At 48.9% G+C, this 18,644-nt stretch overlaps 1 protein-coding gene across 1 annotated transcript; it reads right to left on the bottom strand.

Moving 5' to 3' along the window:
* Positions 1-9,799: 9,799 nt before the first annotated feature.
* LOC135534178 (EEIG family member 2-like) lies at positions 9,800-16,811 on the bottom strand (the record flags this gene model as incomplete). The annotated part of the gene is made up of 4 exons (XM_064961286.1): positions 9,800-10,130; positions 10,537-10,600; positions 16,046-16,182; positions 16,684-16,811. Coding segments are annotated over 4 exons (372 nt in total), but the record flags the coding sequence as incomplete, so codon positions are not given.
* Positions 16,812-18,644: the final 1,833 nt, after the last annotated feature.

Below are 18,644 nucleotides of genomic sequence, written 5' to 3'. Positions count from 1 at the left end.
CTTCCCTTGAGTGAAGCTGTACTTGACTCCATCTTCCCTTGAGTGAAGCTGTACTTGACTGACTCCATCTTCCCTTGAGTGAAGCTGTACTTGACTGACTCCATCTTCCCTTGAGTGAAGCTGTACTTGACTGACTCCATCTTCCCTTGAGTGAAGCTGTACTTGACTCCATCTTCCCTTGAGTGAAGCTGTACTTGACTGACTCCATCTTCCCTTGAGTGAAGCTGTACTTGACTCCATCTTCCCTTGAGTGAAGCTGTACTTGACTGACTCCATCTTCCCTTGAGTGAAGCTGTACTTGACTCCATCTTCCCTTGAGTGAAGCTGTACTTGACTGACTCCATCTTCCCTTGAGTGAAGCTGTGACTGACTCCATCTTCCCTTGAGTGAAGCTGTACTTGACCCCATCTCACCTTGAGTGAAGCTGTACTTGACTGACTCCATCTTCCCTTGAGTGAAGCTGTACTTGACTCCATCTTCCCTTGAGTGAAGCTGTACTTGACTGACTCCATCTTCCCTTGAGTGAAGCTGTACTTGACTGACTCCATCTTCCCTTGAGTGAAGCTGTACTTGACCCCATCTCACCTTGAGTGAAGCTGTACTTGACTGACTCCATCTTCCCTTGAGTGAACTTGACTGACTCCATCTTCCCTTGAGTGAAGCTGTACTTGACTCCATCTTCCCTTGAGTGAAGCTGTACTTTGACTCCATCTTCCCTTGAGTGAAGCTGTACTTGACTGACTCCATCTTCCCTTGAGTGAAGCTGTACTTGACTCCATCTTCCCTTGAGTGAAGCTGTACTTGACTCCATCTTCCCTTGAGTGAAGCTGTACTTGACTGACTCCATCTTCCCTTGAGTGAAGCTGTACTTGACTCCATCTTCCCTTGAGTGAAGACTCCATCTTCCCTTGAGTGAAGCTGTACTTGACTGACTCCATCTTCCCTTGAGTGAAGCTGTACTTGACTCCATCTTCCCTTGAGTGAAGCTGTACTTGACTGACTCCATCTTCCCTTGAGTGAAGCTGTACTTGACTCCATCTTCCCTTGAGTGAAGCTGTACTTGACTCCATCTTCCCTTGAGTGAAGCTGTACTTGACCCCACTGCTGTACTTGACTGACTCCATCTTCCCTTGAGTGAAGCTGTACTTGACTCCATCTTCCCTTGAGTGAAGCTGTATTTCTGACTCCATCTTCCCTTGAGTGAAGCTGTACTTGACTGACTCCATCTTCCCTTGAGTGAAGCTGTGCTTGACTCCATCTTCCTTGAGTGAAGCTGTACTTGACCCCATCTCACCTTGAGTGAAGCTGTACTTGACTGACTCCATCTTACCTTGAGTGAAGCTGTACTTGACTCCATCTTCCCTTGAGTGAAGCTGTATTTTGACTCCATCTTCCCTTGAGTGAAGCTGTACTTGACTGACTCCATCTTCCCTTGAGTGAAGCTGTACTTGACTGACTCCATCTTCCCTTGAGTGAAGCTGTACTGACTGACTTGACCCCATCTCACCTTGAGTGAAGCTGTACTTGACTGACTCCATCTTCCCTTGAGTGAAGCTGTACTTGACTCCATCTTCCCTTGAGTGAAGCTGTACTTGACTCCATCTTCCCTTGAGTGAAGCTGTACTTGACTCCATCTTCCCTTGAGTGAAGCTGTACTTGACTCCATCTTCCCTTGAGTGAAGCTGTACTTGACTCCATCTTCCCTTGAGTGAAGCTGTACTGACTGACCCCATCTCACCTTGAGTGAAGCTGTACTTGACTGACTCCATCTTCCCTTGAGTGAAGCTGTACTTGACTCCATCTTCCCTTGAGTGAAGCTGTACTTGACTCCATCTTCCCTTGGAGTGAAGCTGACTTGACTCCATCTTCCCTTGAGTGAAGCTGTACTTGACTCCATCTTCCCTTGAGTGAAGCTGTACTTGACTGACTCCATCTTCCCTTGAGTGAAGCTGTACTTGACTGACTCCATCTTCCCTTGAGTGAAGCTGCTGACTCCATCTTCCCTTGAGTGAAGCTGTATTTGACTCCATCTTCCCTTGAGTGAAGCTGTACTGACTGACTCCATCTTCCCTTGAGTGAAGCTGTACTTGACTGACTCCATCTTCCCTTGAGTGAAGCTGTACTTGACTGACTCCATCTTCCCTTGAGTGAAGCTGTACTTGACTGACTCCATCTTCCCTTGAGTGAAGCTGTACTTGACTGACTCCATCTTCCCTTGAGTGAAGCTGTATCTTCCCTTGAGTGAAGCTGACTCCATCTTCCCTTGAGTGAAGCTGTACTGACTGACTCCATCTTCCCTTGAGTGAAGCTGTACTTGACTGACTCCATCTTCCCTTGAGTGAAGCTGTACTTGACTCCATCTTCCCTTGAGTGAAGCTGTACTTGACTCCATCTTCCCTTGAGTGAAGCTGTACTTGACTCCATCTTCCCTTGAGTGAAGCTGTACTTGACTGACTCCATCTTCCCTTGAGTGAAGCTGTACTTGACTGACTCCATCTTCCCTTGAGTGAAGCTGTACTTGACTGACTCCATCTTCCCCTGATCCATCTTCCCTGAGTGAAGCTGTACTTGACTCCATCTCCTTGAGTGAAGCTGTACTTGACTGACTCCATCTTCCCTTGAGTGAAGCTGTACTCCTTGACTGACTCCATCTTCCCTTGAGTGAAGCTGTACTTGACTGACTCCATCTTCCCTTGAGTGAAGCTGTACTTGACCCCATCTTCCCTTGAGTGAAGCTGTACTTGACTGACTCCATCTTCCCTTGAGTGAAGCTGTACTTGACTCCATCTTCCCTTGAGTGAAGCTGTATTTGACTCCATCTTCCCTTGAGTGAAAGCTGTACTTGAGTTGACTGACTCCATCTTCCCTTGAGTGAAGCTGTACTTGACTGACTCCATCTTCCCTTGAGTGAAGCTGTACTTGACCCCATCATCCCTTGAGTGAAGCTGTACTTGACTGACTCCATCTTCCCTTGAGTGAAGCTGTACTTGACTGACTCCATCTTCCCTTGAGTGAAGCTGTATTTTGACTCCATCTTCCCTTGAGTGAAGCTGTACTTGACTGACTCCATCTTCCCTTGAGTGAAGCTGTACTTGACTGACTCCATCTTCCCTTGAGTGAAGCTGTACTTGACTCCATGACCCCATCTCCATCTTCCCTTGAGTGAAGCTGTACTTGACTGACTTCCATCTTCCCTTGAGTGAAGCTGACTGACTCCATCTTCCCTTGAGTGAAGCTGTACTTGACTGACTCCATCTTCCCTTGAGTGAAGCTGTACTTGACTGACTCCATCTTCCCTTGAGTGAAGCTGTACTTGACTCCATCTTCCCTTGAGTGAAGCTGTACTTGACTCCATCTCACCTTGAGTGAAGCTGTACTTGACTGACTCCATCTTCCCTTGAGTGAAGCTGTACTTGACTCCATCTTCCCCTGTATGACTCCATCTTCCCTTGAGTGAAGCTGTACTTGACTGACTCCATCTTCCCTTGAGTGAAGCTGTACTTGACTCCATCTTCCCTTGAGTGAAGCTGTACTTGACTGACTCCATCTTCCCTTGAGTGAAGCTGTACTTGACTGACTCCATCTTCCCTTGAGTGAAGCTGTACTTGACCCCATCTTCCCTTGAGTGAAGCTGTACTTGACTGACTCCATCTTCCCTTGAGTGAAGCTGTACTTGACTCCATCTTCCTTGAGTGAAGCTGTACTTGACCCCATCTCACCTTGAGTGAAGCTGTACTTGACTGACTCCATCTTCCCTTGAGTGAAGCTGTATGACTGACTCCATCTTCCCTTGAGTGAAGCTGTACTTGACTCCATCTTCCCTTGAGTGAAGCTGTACTTGACTGACTCCATCTTCCCTTGAGTGAAGCTGTACTTGACTCCATCTTCCCTTGAGTGAAGCTGTACTTGACCCCATCTCCCTTGAGTGAAGCTGTACTTGACTGACTCCATCTTCCCTTGAGTGAAGCTGTACTTGACTCCATCTTCCCTTGAGTGAAGCTGTAGCTGACTGACTCCATCTTCCCTTGAGTGAAGCTGTACTTGACTCCATCTTCCCTTGAGTGAAGCTGTACTTGACTGACTCCATCTTCCCTTGAGTGAAGCTGTACTTGACTGACTCCATCTTCCCTTGAGTGAAGCTGTACTTGACTCCATCTTCCCTTGTGAGTGAAGCTGTATGACTGACTCCATCTTCCCTTGAGGAAGTGAAGCTGACTCCATCTTCCCTGAGTGACTTCCATCTTCCCTTGACTGACTCCATCTTCCCTTGAGTGAAGCTGTACTTGACTCCATCTTCCCTTGAGTGAAGCTGTACTTGACTGACTCCATCTTCCCTGAGTGAAGCTGTACTTGACTCATCTTCCCTTGAGTGAAGCTGTACTTGACTGACTCCATCTTCCCTTGAGTGAAGCTGTACTTGACTCCATCTTCCCTTGAGTGAAGCTGTACTTGACTCCATCTTCCCTTGAGTGAAGCTGTACTTTGACTCCATCTTCCCTTGAGTGAAGCTGCTTTGACTGACTCCATCTTCCCTTGAGTGAAGCTGTACTTGACCTCCATCTTCCCCTGAGTGAAGCTGTACTTGACTGACTCCATCTTCCCTTGAGTGAAGCTGTACTTGACTGACTCCATCTTCCCTTGAGTGAAGCTGTGATGACTCCATCTTCCCTTGAGTGAAGCTGTACTTGACTGGACTCCATCTTCCTTGAGTGAAGTTGTACTTGACTCCATCTTCCCTTGAGTGAAGCTGTACTTGACTGACTCCATCTTCCCTTGAGTGAAGCTGTACTTGACTGACTCCATCTTCCCTTGAGTGAAGCTGTACTTGACTCCATCTTCCCTTGAGTGAAGCTGTACTTGACTGACTCCATCTTCCCTTGAGTGAAGCTGTACTTGACTCCATCTTCCCTTGAGTGAAGCTGTATCTTCCCTTGAGTGAAGCTGACTTGACTGACTCCATCTTCCCTTGAGTGAAGCTGTACTTGACTGACTCCATCTTCCCTTGAGTGAAGCTGTACTTGACTCCATCTTCCCTTGAGTGAAGCTGTACTTGACTCCATCTTCCCTTGAGTGAAGCTGTACTTGACTGACTCCATCTTCCCTTGAGTGAAGCTGTACTGACTGACTCCATCTTCCCTTGAGTGAAGCTGTACTTGACTGACTCCATCTTCCCTTGAGTGAAGCTGTACTTGACTCCATCTTCCCTTGAGTGAAGCTGACTCCATCTTCCTTGAGTGAAGCTGACTGACTCCATCTTCCCTTGAGTGAAGCTGTACTTGACTGACTCCATCTTCCCTTGAGTGAAGCTGTACTTGACTGACTCCATCTTCCCTTGAGTGAAGCTGTACTTGACTCCATCTTCCCTTGAGTGAAGCTGTACTTGACTGACTCCATCTTCCCTTGAGTGAAGCTGTACTTGACTCCATCTTCCCTTGAGTGAAGCTGTACTTGACTGACTCCATCTTCCCTTGAGTGAAGCTGTACTTGACTGACTCCATCTTCCCTTGAGTGAAGCTGTAACTGACTCCATCTTCCCTGAGTGAAGTGTACTTGACTCCATCTTCCCTTGAGTGACTCCATCTTCCCTTGAGTGAAGCTGTACTTGACTGACTCCATCTTCCCTTGAGTGAAGCTGTACTTGACTCCATCTTCCCTTGAGTGAAGCTGTACTTGACTCCATCTTCCTGTACTTGACTGACTCCATCTTCCCTTGAGTGAAGTGACTCCAAGTGAAGCTGTACTTGACCCCATCTCCACCTTGAGTGAAGCTGTACTTGACTGACTCCATCTTCCCTTGAGTGAAGCTGTACTTGACTCCATCTTCCCTTGAGTGAAGCTGTACTTGACTCCATCTTCCTTGAGTGAAGCTGTACTTGACTGACTCCATCTTCCCTTGAGTGAAGCTGTACTTGACTCCATCTTCCCTTGAGTGAAGCTGTACTTGACCCCATCTCACCTTGAGTGAAGCTGTACTTGACTGACTCCATCTTCCTTGAGTGAAGCTGTACTTGACTCCATCTTGACTGACTCCATCTTCCCTTGAGTGAAGCTGTACTTGACTGACTCCATCTTCCTTGAGTGAAGCTGTACTTGACCCCATCTCACCTTGAGTGAAGCTGTACTTGACTGACTCCATCTTCCCTTGAGTGAAGCTGTACTTGACTCCATCTTCCCTTGAGTGAAGCTGTACTTGACTCCATCTTCCCTTGAGTGAAGCTGTACTTGACTGACTCCATCTTCCTTGAGTGAAGCTGTACTGACTCCATCTTCCCTTGAGTGAAGCTGTACTGACTGACTCCATCTTCCCTTGAGTGAAGCTGTACTTGACTGACTCCATCTTCCCTTGAGTGAAGCTGTACTTGACTCCATCTTCCCTTGAGTGAAGCTGTACTTGACTCCATCTTCCCTTGAGTGAAGCTGTACTTGACTGACTCCATCTTCCCTTGAGTGAAGCTGTACTTGACTCCATCTTCCCTTGAGTGAAGCTGTACTTGACCCCATCTCACCTTGAGTGAAGCTGTACTTGACTGACTCCATCTTCCCTTGAGTGAAGCTGTACTTGACTCCATCTTCCCTTGAGTGAAGCTGTACTTGACTCCATCTTCCCTTGAGTGAAGCTGTACTTGACTGACTCCATCTTACCTTGAGTGAAGCTGTACTTGACTCCATCTTCCCTTGAGTGAAGCTGTACTTGACTGACTCCATCTTCCCTTGAGTGAAGCTGTACTTGACTGACTCCATCTTCCCTTGAGTGAAGCTGTACTTGACTCCATCTTCCCTTGAGTGAAGCTGTACTTGACTGATCTTCCATGTACTTGACTTCCCTTGAGTGAAGCTGTACTTTGACTCCATCTTCCCTTGAGTGAAGCTGTACTTGACTGACTCCATCTTCCCTTGAGTGAAGCTGTACTTGACTCCATCTTCCCTGAAGCTGTACTTGACTCCATCTTCCCTTGAGTGAAGCTGTACTTGACTTGAGTGAACTCTTGACGCTTCCCTTGAGTGAAGCTGTACTGACTCCATCTTCCCTTGAGTGAAGCTGACTCCATCTTCCCTGAAGCTGACTGACTCCATCTTCCCTTGAGTGAAGCTGTACTTGACTGACTCCATCTTCCCTTGAGTGAAGCTGTACTTGACTGACTCCATCTTCCCTTGAGTGAAGCTGTACTTGACTGACTCCATCTTCCCTTGAGTGAAGCTGTACTTGACTGACTCCATCTTCCCTTGAGTGAAGCTGTACTTGACTGACTCCATCTTCCCTTGAGTGAAGCTGTACTTGACTGACTCCATCTTCCCTTGAGTGAAGCTGTACTTGACTCCATCTTCCCTTGAGTGAAGCTGTACTTGACTCCATCTTCCCTTGAGTGAAGCTGTACTTGACTGACTCCATCTTCCCTTGAGTGAAGCTGTACTTGACTCCATCTTCCCTTGAGTGAAGCTGTACTTGACTCCATCTTCCCTTGAGTGAAGCTGTACTTGACTGACTCCATCTTCCCTTGAGTGAAGCTGTACTTGACTGACTCCATCTTCCCTTGAGTGAAGCTGTACTTGACTGACTCCATCTTCCCTTGAGTGAAGCTGTACTTGCCCCACTTTCCACTTTCAAAACGTCAACCATGTTTACTGTCCCTAAATCAGTTTTCCCTCCTACTTACTAGGAGTTGTTGCTAGGAGTGCCTGTTTTTGTATGAAAATAAGCTTTCTGAAAAGATTAACGTTTTCTGTCCAAGGAGGCTTCTCTCCCAATACAGTTTTGTATATCAAAGCAACACACTGTGAACTGAACTGTCCGTTTTGGGATCATCGAGCATAGTACATTTACTGTATAACCATTTTTCCTGAGGATTTGAAACCTTAACCCTAATCTATAGCTTCAAGGACATCTTCTTCACCTCCATCTGATGTTGACACTCCTCCTCCCTTTGCTTTCTCCTCCTTTCATTACTTCATCGTAAGGAGCCAAGAGGCAACCCCATCTGGCACTTATATAATTTCTCTGCTCATAGAATCTTAATAATGTTCTTGAGCTAATGATGTGCTTGCCTCTTGGGCCTCCATGTATCGCTAAACAGATATGCCAGGTCATCTTTGTTCATTTGACAGAGCAGGGCACCTGTAGGTCGGTGACGTCCGGCAAGCTGTCTGTGTATAGTTCTTTAGTCAGTCTTAAGGTCCTTGTGGTAAATGAAACCAGCTCATTGCCACACTTTGTCAGTTAAAACACCTGTGTGTGTGAAATACTACACATTTTACACAGTGAACATATCAAGCAGCAACATACCAAACAATAAAACAGTAAATTACAAAATACCTCCCAGAGGAACCTAGAACCATTTGGAAGGACTAAAAAAAACATTTAAAAAAAACAACAAGCCCTTTTTGTTGTAAGAGCTGAGCATTCTCCTACTTGTATAACAAGAAGTCTTCATTGAACAGAAGTACTGCAGAGTTGAAAGTCTAGCCTCTCTGGGTAGAGAACATTATACCACCCTGCACAGTTTAATTCCAACAGTACTCAATATATACAGTGCATTCAGAAAGTATTCAGACCCCTTCCCTTTTTCCACATTTTGTTACGTTGCAGCCTTATTCTAAAATTGATTTTTTGTTTTATGATTTGGAAAGGCACACACCTGTCTATATAAGGTCCTACAGTTGACAGTGCACGTCAGAGCAAAAACCAAGCCATGAGGTCGGAGGAATTGTCCGTAGAGCTCGAAAACAGGATTGTGTCGAGGCACAGATCTGGGGAAAGGTACCAAAATATTTCTGCAGCATTGAAGGTCCCCAAGAACACAGTGGCCTCCTTCATTATTAAATGGAAGAAGATTGGAACCACCAAGACTCTTCCGAGAGCTGGCCACTTCGGGGGAGAAGGGTTGGGAGGTGAACAAGGACCCAAAGGTCACTCTGAAAGAGCTCCAGTTCCTCTGTGGAGATGGGAGAAACTTCCAGAAGGACAACCATCTCTGCAGCACTCAACCAATCAGGCTTTTATGGTAGAGTGGCCAGATGGAAGCCACTCCTCAGTAAAAGGCACATGTCTACCCACTTGGAGTTTGCCTAAAGGACTCTCAGACCATAATAAACAAGGTTCTCCGGTCTGATGAAACCAAGATTGAAGTCTTTGGCCTGAATGGAAGAAACCTTGCACCATCCCTACGGTGATGCATGTTGGTGGCAGCATCATGCTGTGGGGATGTTTTTCAGTGGCAGGGACTGGGAGACTAGTCAGGATCGAGGAAAAGATTAACGGAGAAAAGTACAAAGAGATCCTTGATGAAAACCTGCTCCAGAGTGCTCAGGACCTCAGACTGGGGCGAAGGTTCACCTTCCTAAAGGACAGCGACCCAAAGCACACAGCCAAGAAAATGCAGGAGTGGCTTTAGGACAAGTATCTGAATGTCCTTGAGTGGCCCAGTCAGAACCCACACTTTAACCCGATCAAACATCTCTGGAGAGACCTGAAAATAGCTGTGCAGCGATGCTCCCCATCCATCCTGACAGAGCTTGAGAGGATCTGCAGAGAAGAATGGGAGAAACTCCCCAAATACAGGTGCGCCAAGCTTGTAGCGTCAAACCCAAGAAGACTCAGGGCTGTAATCGCTGACAAATGTGCTTCAACACAGTACTGAGTAAAGGGTCTGAATACTTATGTAAATGTGATCTTTCCACTTTTAATAAATGTCGAAAAATAGTTTTGCTTTGTCATTATGGGGTATTGTGTGTAGATTGAATATATATATATATATCATCCATTTTAGAATATATAAAATATATATATATATAAAGACTGTAACAAAATGTGGAAAGAATCCAGGGGTCTCAATACTTTCTGACTGCACAGTGTGTGTATATATATCAATATATCCTCTTTCTTCTGAAAGTTATTGAACAAGTTGTAATCATGAACTTCAGGTCACCTCCTAGCTTCAACACTAGGGGGACAGGCTTACACAGGTTCCACACCTCAGACCTGGACTCCCATTGGAACAAATGTTTGTCCTGCATAGAGGTGAGAACTATTTCCCTCTGTCAGACTCTGTGGTGTTCTGGCACCTTATGAGACACATCCACACCCAGGGGGCTAGCGTCTGATCACCACCTGCTCGTAGGGCCCCGCGCCAACCCTGAAAGAGAACGTCACACACGTCATTATCCAGCCAGCAACAACTCACACCAAACAAGTGAAAGGGTGTTACTGAAAAACACTTCACAACAAACAATCACATTCTATTAATCATATATTCTATCGATTGACCCTTGTGCATTAAAGGGACAGTGCAAGATTTTGACAATTAAGTATTTTATCTACTGAATGGATAGATTCTTTTTGTCTGCGTCCAGTATGAAGGAAGTTCGAGGTAGATAGTTAATTGACAAAATTATGCCCTATCCCTTTAAATGTTATCTGTTATCGTGATTCAGTGACAGTGATTGTTGCTAGGAGTGCCTGCTGTTGTGTGTCCCTTTGTAGTCATTCTATCTCTATGGTGTCACCCACTTTCTGATGCATTAGGTAATAATGTCACCCACCTGGTGTGTTGGCTTCCCAGCGCTGTGCTTCCACCAGGACCAACAAACAGCCTGAGCCCCTCCTCTGTAACGCACAAACAAGATACTGTCAATCAACGCAAGGTCGCCACGCTGCCAAAATGGCCTGTGGTTATTTGCTTAGCCATCTAAAAATAAGTGGTTATTGACAAGCATTCGTTAGTGTGAGAGAGAAAGGGAGTGGAGGGGCTTTACCGTGAGAGAGACAGGGAGTGGAGGGGCTTTACTGTGAGAGAGACAGGGAGTGGAGGGACTTTACTGTGAGAGAGACAGGGAGTGGAGGGTCTTTACTGTGAGAGAGACAGGGAGTGGAGGGGCCTTACTGTGAGAGAGACAGGGAGTGGAGGGGCTTTACTGTGAGAGAGACAGGGAGTGGAGGGTCTTTACTGTGAGAGAGACAGGGAGTGGAGGGGCTTTACTGTGAGAGAGACAGGGAGTGGAGGGGCTTTACTGTGAGAGAGACAGGGAGTGGAGGGTCTTTACTGTGAGAGAGACAGGGAGTGGAGGGGCTTTACTGTGAGAGAGACAGGGAGTGGAGGGCTTTACTGTGAGAGAGACATGGAGTGGAGGGTCTTTACCGTGAGAGAGACAGGGAGTGGAGGGACTGTGAGAGAGACATGGGCTTTACTGTGAGAGAGACATGGAGTGGAGGGGCTTTACTGTGAGAAAGACAGGGAGTGGAAGGGCTTTACTGTGAGTGAGACAGGGAGTGGAAGGGCTTTACTGTGAGTGAGACAGGGAGTGGAAGGGCTTTACTGTGAGTGAGACAGGGAGTGGGGGGGATTTACAATAGAGAGACAGGGAGTGGAGAGGCTTTACTGTGAGAGAGACAGGGAGTGGAGGGGCTTTACTGTGAGAGAGACAGGGAGTGGAGGGGATTTACCGTGAGAGAGACAGGGAGTGGAGGGGCTTTTCCGTGAGAGAGACATGGAGTGGAGGGGCTTTACTGTGAGAGAGACATGGAGTGGAGGGGCTTTACTGTGAGAGAGACAGGGAGTGGAGGGGCTTTACCGTGAGAGAGACAGGGAGTGGAGGGTCTTTACCGTGAGTGAGACAGGGAGTGGAGGGGCTTTACTGTGAGAGAGACATGGAGTGGAGGGGCTTTACTGTGAGAGAGACAGGGAGTGTAGAGGCTTTACAATAGAGAGACAGGGAGTGGAGGGGCTTTACCGTGAGAGAGACATGGAGTGTAGAGGCTTTACCGTGAGGGACATGGAGGGGAGGGGCTTTACTGTGAGATAGACAGGGAGTGGAGGGGCTTTACCGTGAGAGAGACATGGAGTGGAGGGGCTTTATACTGTGAGAGAGACATGGAGTGGAGGGGCTTTACTGTGAGAGAGAAAGGGAGTGGAGGGGCTTTACCGTGAGAGAGACATGGAGTGGAGGGGCTTTACTGTGAGAGAGACATGGAGGGGCTTTTCCGTGAGAGAGACATGGAGTGGAGGGGCTTTACTGTGAGAAAGACAGGGAGTGGAAGGGCTTTACTGTGAGTGAGACAGGGAGTGGAAGGGCTTTACTGTGAGTGAGACAGGGAGTGGAAGGGCTTTACTGTGAGTGAGACAGGGAGTGGGGGGATTTACAATAGAGAGACAGGGAGTGGAGAGGCTTTACTGTGAGAGAGACAGGGAGTGGAGGGGTGTGAGAGAGACAGGGAGTGGAGGGGCTTTTCCGTGAGAGAGACATGGAGTGGAGGGGCTTTACTGTGAGAGAGACATGGAGTGGAGGGGCTTTACTGTGAGAGAGACAGGGAGTGGAGGGGCTTTACTGTGAGAGAGACAGGGAGTGGAGGGTCTTTACCGTGAGTGAGACAGGGAGTGGAGGGGCTTTACTGTGAGAGAGACAGGGAGTGGAGGGGCCTTACTGTGAGAGACATGGAGTGGAGGGGCTTTACTGTGAGAGAGACATGGAGTGGAGGGGCTTTATACCGTGAGAGACATGGAGTGGAGGGGCTTTACTGTGAGAGAGACATGGAGTGTAGAGGCTTTACAATAGAGAGACAGGGAGTGGAGGGGCTTTACCGTGAGAGAGACATGGAGTGTAGAGGCTTTACCGTGAGGGACATGGAGGGGAGGGGCTTTACTGTGAGAGAGACAGGGAGTGGAGGGGCTTTACCGTGAGAGAGACATGGAGTGGAGGGGCTTTACCGTGAGAGAGACATGGAGTGGAGGGGCTTTACTGTGAGAGAGACATGGAGTGGAGGGGCTTTATACTGTGAGAGACATGGAGTGGAGGGGCTTTACTGTGAGAGAGAAAGGGAGTGGAGGGGCTTTACCGTGAGAGAGACATGGAGTGGAGGGGCTTTACTGTGAGAGAGACATGGAGTGGAGGGGCTTTACTGTGAGAAAGACAGGGAGTGGAGGGGCTTTACTGTGAGTGAGACAGGGAGTGGAAGGGCTTTACTGTGAGTGAGACAGGGAGTGGAAGGGCTTTACTGTGAGTGAGACAGGGAGTGGAAGGGCTTTACTGTGAGTGAGACAGGGAGTGGGGGGGATTTACAATAGAGAGACAGGGAGTGGAGAGGCTTTACTGTGAGAGAGACAGGGAGTGGAGGGGCTTTACTGTGAGAGAGACAGGGAGTGGAGGGGATTTACTGTGAGAGAGACAGGGAGTGGAGGGGCTCTACTGTGAGAGAGACAGGGAGTGGAGGGGCTTTACTGTGAGAGAGACAGGGAGTGGAGGGGATTTACCGTGAGAGAGACAGGGAGTGGAGGGGCTTTTCCGTGAGAGAGACATGGAGTGGAGGGGCTTTACTGTGAGAGAGACATGGAGTGGAGGGGCTTTACTGTGAGAGAGACAGGGAGTGGAGGGGCTTTACCGTGAGAGAGACAGGGAGTGGAGGGTCTTACTGTGAGAGAGACAGGGAGTGGAGGGGCTTTACTGTGAGAGAGACAGGGAGTGGAGGGGCCTTACTGTGAGAGAGACAGGGAGTGGAGGGGCTTTACTGTGAGAGACATGGAGTGGAGGGGCTTTACTGTGAGAGAGAAAGGGAGTGGAGGGGCTTTACCGTGAGAGAGACATGGAGTGGAGGGGCTTTACCGTGAGAGAGACATGGAGTGGAGGGGCTTTACTGTGAGAGAGACATGAAGGGGCTTTACTGTGAGAGAGACATGGAGTGGAGGGGCTTTACTGTGAGAGAGACATGGAGTGGAGGGGCTTTACTGTGAGAAAGACAGGGAGTGGAAGGGCTTTACTGTGAGTGAGACAGGGAGTGGAAGGGCTTTACTGTGAGTGAGACAGGGAGTGGAAGGGCTTTACTGTGAGTGAGACAGGGAGTGGGGGGGATTTACAATAGAGAGACAGGGAGTGGAGTGGCTTTACTGTGAGAGAGACAGGGAGTGGAGGGCTTTACTGTGAGAGAGACAGGGAGTGGAGGGGATTTACCGTGAGAGAGACAGGGAGTGGAGGGGCTTTTCCGTGAGAGAGACATGGAGTGGAGAGAGACATGGAGTGGAGGGGCTTTACCGTGAGAGAGACAGGGAGTGGAGGGCTTCCAACACCGTGAGAGAGACAGGGAGTGGAGGGTCTTTACCGTGAGTGAGACAGGGAGTGGAGGGGCTTTACTGTGAGAGAGACAGGGAGTGGAGGGGCACTTACTGTGAGAGAGAAAGGGAGTGGAGGGGCTTTTAGAGAGAGACATGGAGTGGAGGGGCTATTATACCGTGAGAGACATGGAGAGGGTTTTTACTGTGAGAGAGAGAAAGGGAGTGGAGGGGCTTTACCGTGAGAGAGACATGGAGTGGAGGGCTTTACTGTTGGAGGGGCTTTACTGTGAGAGAGACATGGAGTGGAGGGTTCTGTGAGAAAGCAGGTATGGAGGGCCTTACTGTGATCCCCAGTGGAAGGGCTTTACAAGTGAGACAGGGAGTGGAAGGGCTTTACTGTGAGTGAGACAGGGAGTGGAGATTTACCGTGAGAGAGACAGGAGTGGAGGGGCTTTACTGTGAGAGAGACAGGGAGTGGAGGGGCTTTACTGTGAAGACCGGGAGTGGAGGGGATTTACCGTGAGAGAGACAGGGAGTGGAGGGGCTTTACTGTGAGAGACAGGGAGTGGAGGGGCTTTACCGTGAGAGAGACAGGGAGTGGAGGGGCTTTACTGTGAGAGAGACAGGGAGTGGAGGGGCTTTACTGTGAGAGAGACAAGGAGTGGAGAGGATTTACCGTGAGAGAGACAGGGAGTTAAGGGGCTTTGAAAAAACGAGTCAACTAAAATAGCTAATCAAAAAGTCCATTAGGTACCTTTAGAGTCCATTAGAGTCCTTCCAGACTCATATTAAACATCTCCAATCGAAAATCAAATCTAGAATCGGCTTTCTATTTCGCAACAAAGCCTCCTTCACTCACGCCGCCAAACTTACTCTAGTAAAACTGACTATCCTACTGATCCTCGACTTCGGCGATGTCATCTACAAAATAGCTTCCAACACTCAGCAAACTGGATGCAGTCTATCACAGTGCCATCCGTTTTGTTACCAAATCACCTTATACCACCCACCACGGCGACCTGCATGCTCTAGTTGGCTGGAGAACTTGTTCTCAACTAGCCTACCTGGTTAAATAAAGGTGATCTGGCCTACCTGGTTAAATAAAGGTGATCTGGCCTACCTGGTTAAATAAAGGTGATCTGGCCTACCTGGTTAAATAAAGGTGATCTGGCCTACCTGGTTAAATAAAGGTGATCTGGCCTACCTGGTTAAATAAAGGTGATCTGGCCTACCTGGTTAAATAAAGGTGATCTGGCCTACCTGGTTAAATAAAGGTGATCTGGCCTACCTGGTTAAATAAAGGTGATCTGGCCTACCTGGTTAAATAAAGGTGATCTGGCCTACCTGGTTAAATAAAGGTGATCTGGCCTACCTGGTTATAAGTAGCCATAACTTGTGATGTGTACAGGACAGTAGAGTCTGTCTGATGTGACTGGTGTATACAGAGCTCTGCCAGGAGTCATCTCTCACATGCTAAACTCTCTCCACTATGGCCTATATTCCTGCTAGTATCCATGGAAACAGTTTCCTCTACAATAGACTCCACTAAATCTTGGCTGCAGTCTCTGAAAAAAGAGAGCTGGGTAAAATCTAGCCCTCTGAGCTAGTCTAAGTGTCTGAGCTGGGTAAAGTCTAGTGCTCTGAGCTAGTCTAAGTGTCTGAGCTGGGTAAAGCCTAGCCCTCTGAGCTAGTCTAAGTGTCTGAGCTGGGTAAAGCCTAGCCCTCTGAGCTAGTCTAAGTGTCTGAGCTGGGTAAAGCCTAGCCCTCTGAGCTAGTCTAAGTGTCTGAGCTGGGTAAAGCCTAGCCCTCTGAGCAGTCTAAGTGTCTGAGCTGGGTAAAGTCAGCCCTCTGAGCTAGTCTAAGTGTCTGAGCTGGGTAAAGCCTAGCCCTCTGAGCTAGTCTAAGTGTTTGAGCTGGGTAAAGTCTAGCCCTCTGAGCTAGTCTAAGTGTCTGAGCTGGGTAAAGTCTAGCCCTGAACATTGAGCTAACATCTAGCATGGTGAGCGTACCCTCAGCACTGGAGTCCAGCAGGCCGTGGCTGAAGTCCTGGCTCTGAAGGATCTTCTCCACGATGTCGTCAGCATCTACCCGCGTGGCGTCTACCCTCTTCAGCTGACACTCCACCGAGCTCTGCTTCACTGGATGCCTAAGACACACACACACACACACCATGTATATACACACACACACCATGTATATACACACACACACACATGCACACACACACGTGAGAAAGAAAGAAGGGTGGATGAGATGGAACATTGCCAGCAGCACCATAACAGACTACTGTTCTCGTCTGATGATTACATTGTGATACTCCGTTGAAAGGTCAGAGGTGAGTGAGTGTGTAGATATTACCTGCTGAGTCTCTCTGAGGAGGCAGAGCACTGTGTGGGGGTGGGGGGGTGTTCAGGTTGAAGGTCAGAGGTGAGTGAGTGTGTGTGTAGATATTACCTGCTGAGTCTCTCTGAGGAGGCAGAGCTCTGTGTGGGGGTGGGTGGGTGGGTGTTCAGGTTGAAAGGTCAGAGGTGAGTGAGTAAGTGTGTAGATATTACCTGCTGAGTCTCTCTGAGGAGGCAGAGCTCTGTGTGGGGGTGGGGTTCAGGTTGAAAGGTCAGAGGTGAGTGAGTAAGTGTGCAGATATTACCTGCTGTGTCTCTCTGAGGAGGCAGCGCTCTTTGTGGGGGTGGGGGGGTGTTCAGGTTGAAAGGCCAGAGGTGAGTGAGTAAGTGTGTAGATATTACCTGCTGAGTCTCTCTGAGGAGGCAGAGCTCTGTGTGGGGGTGGGGGGGGTTCAGGTTGAAAGGCCAGAGGTGAGTGAGTAAGTGTGTAGATATTACCTGCTGATCTCTCTGAGGAGGCAGAGCTCTGTGTGGGGGTGGGGTTCAGGTTGAAGGTCAGAGGTGAGTGAGTAAGTGTGCAGATATTACCTGCTGAGTCTCTGAGGAGGCAGAGCTCTGTGTGGGGGTGGGGTTCAGGTTGAAAGGTCAGAGGTGAGTGAGTAAGTGTGCAGATATTACCTGCTGTGTCTCTCTGAGGAGGCAGCGCTCTTTGTGGGGGTGGGGTTCAGGTTGAAAGGTCAGAGGTGAGTGAGTAAGTGTGCAGATATTACCTGCTGAGTCTCTCTGAGGAGGCAGAGCTCTGTGTGGGGGTGGGGTTCAGGTTGAAAGGTCAGAGGTGAGTGAGTAAGTGTGCAGATATTACCTGCTGTGTCTCTCTGAGGAGGCAGCGCTCTTTGTGGGGGTGGGGTGGTGTTCAGGCACGGGGGAGCAGGAGCAGGTGACAGAGACAGGAGGTGTAGAGCGGGCCTCCCTCTCAGCCCCCCGGTCCACGCTGGGTTCAGGAATACTGCCGATGCCTGTGGAGGCGGAGCCCGCTGAGGGGTTCCTCTTGTGTGTGAGCTCTGATAGGCTGGAGGAACGTGAGTGACCTGAGCTATAGCCTATGGGGAACGAGTAGGCAATGTTACACTCCACACGACAGTGGTAGACACTTAATGGAGACAGATTTCACAACCACAAAGATAACTCTGGGGGCAAGCTATGGCCTTTCAGACATTCATACATACTATTCATAATCTTTTTAATTCATAATAGGTCGCCTTTTGTAATTAATATCTGGTTCAGACGTGGTGTTTAGATACCTGACACTTTGGACTGTTGGCTGGCATAGCTGGATGTTCTAGAGTGGCCAGATGCTCTCGGCTCATCAGGAACAGACACACACTTCCCTGGGGGCTCTGAGCAGGAGGGGATAGCAGCACAACGTCAGCACAACATTGACACAACATCTGCACGACATTAGCACTAATGATTCATGAATAACGGGGTTCAATCCTGCCATACTGCTGTAAATCAATTCAAAAGTGTCCAGAGCTGGCGGGATGTGAGTATTTGGTGAGAGTGTTCCTGGTACGCAGAGGCAGGCTGTGTGTACGGGGGAGACAGGGTGTGTGTGTGCGGGGGAGACAGGGTGTGTGTGTACGGGAGACAGGGTGTGTGTGTACGGGAGACAGGGTGTGTGTGTGTACGGGGGAGACAGGGTGTGTGTGTACGGGGAGACAGGTGTGTGTGTACGGGGAGACAGGGGTGTGTGTGTATGGGGAGACAGGGTGTGTGTGTATGGGGAGACAGGGGTGTGTGTGTGTATGGGAGACAGGGTGTGTGTGTATGGGGAGACAGGGTGTGTGTGTGTGTATGGGAGACAGGGTGTGTGTATGGGGAGGCAGGGGTGTGTGTGTATGGGGAGACAGGGTGTGTGTATGGGGAGACAGGGGTGTGTGTGTATGGGAGACAGGGTGTGTGTGTATGGGGAGACAGGGTGTGTGTGTATGGGGAGACAGGGTGTGTGTGTGTATGGGGAGACAGGGTGTGTGTGTATGGGGAGGCAGGGTGTGGCTGTGTACCTGGTATGGGGAGGCAGGGTGTGTGTACGGGGGAGACAGGGTGTGTGTGTACGGGGGAGACAGGCTGTGTGTGTACCGGGGAGACAGGGGTGTGTGTGTACGGGGAGACAGGTGTGTGTGTACGGGGGAGACAGGGTGTGTGTATGGGGAGACAGGGTGTGTGTGTACGAGGAGATAGGGTGTGTGTGTGTGTGTTTTCCTGG

This window comes from Oncorhynchus masou, unplaced genomic scaffold (assembly GCF_036934945.1).
Source record: "Oncorhynchus masou masou isolate Uvic2021 unplaced genomic scaffold, UVic_Omas_1.1 unplaced_scaffold_3103, whole genome shotgun sequence".
Taxonomy (NCBI): domain Eukaryota; kingdom Metazoa; phylum Chordata; class Actinopteri; order Salmoniformes; family Salmonidae; genus Oncorhynchus; species Oncorhynchus masou.
Note: the sequence above shows the minus strand (reverse complement) of the source record. Positions and strands in the feature narration are given on the sequence as shown.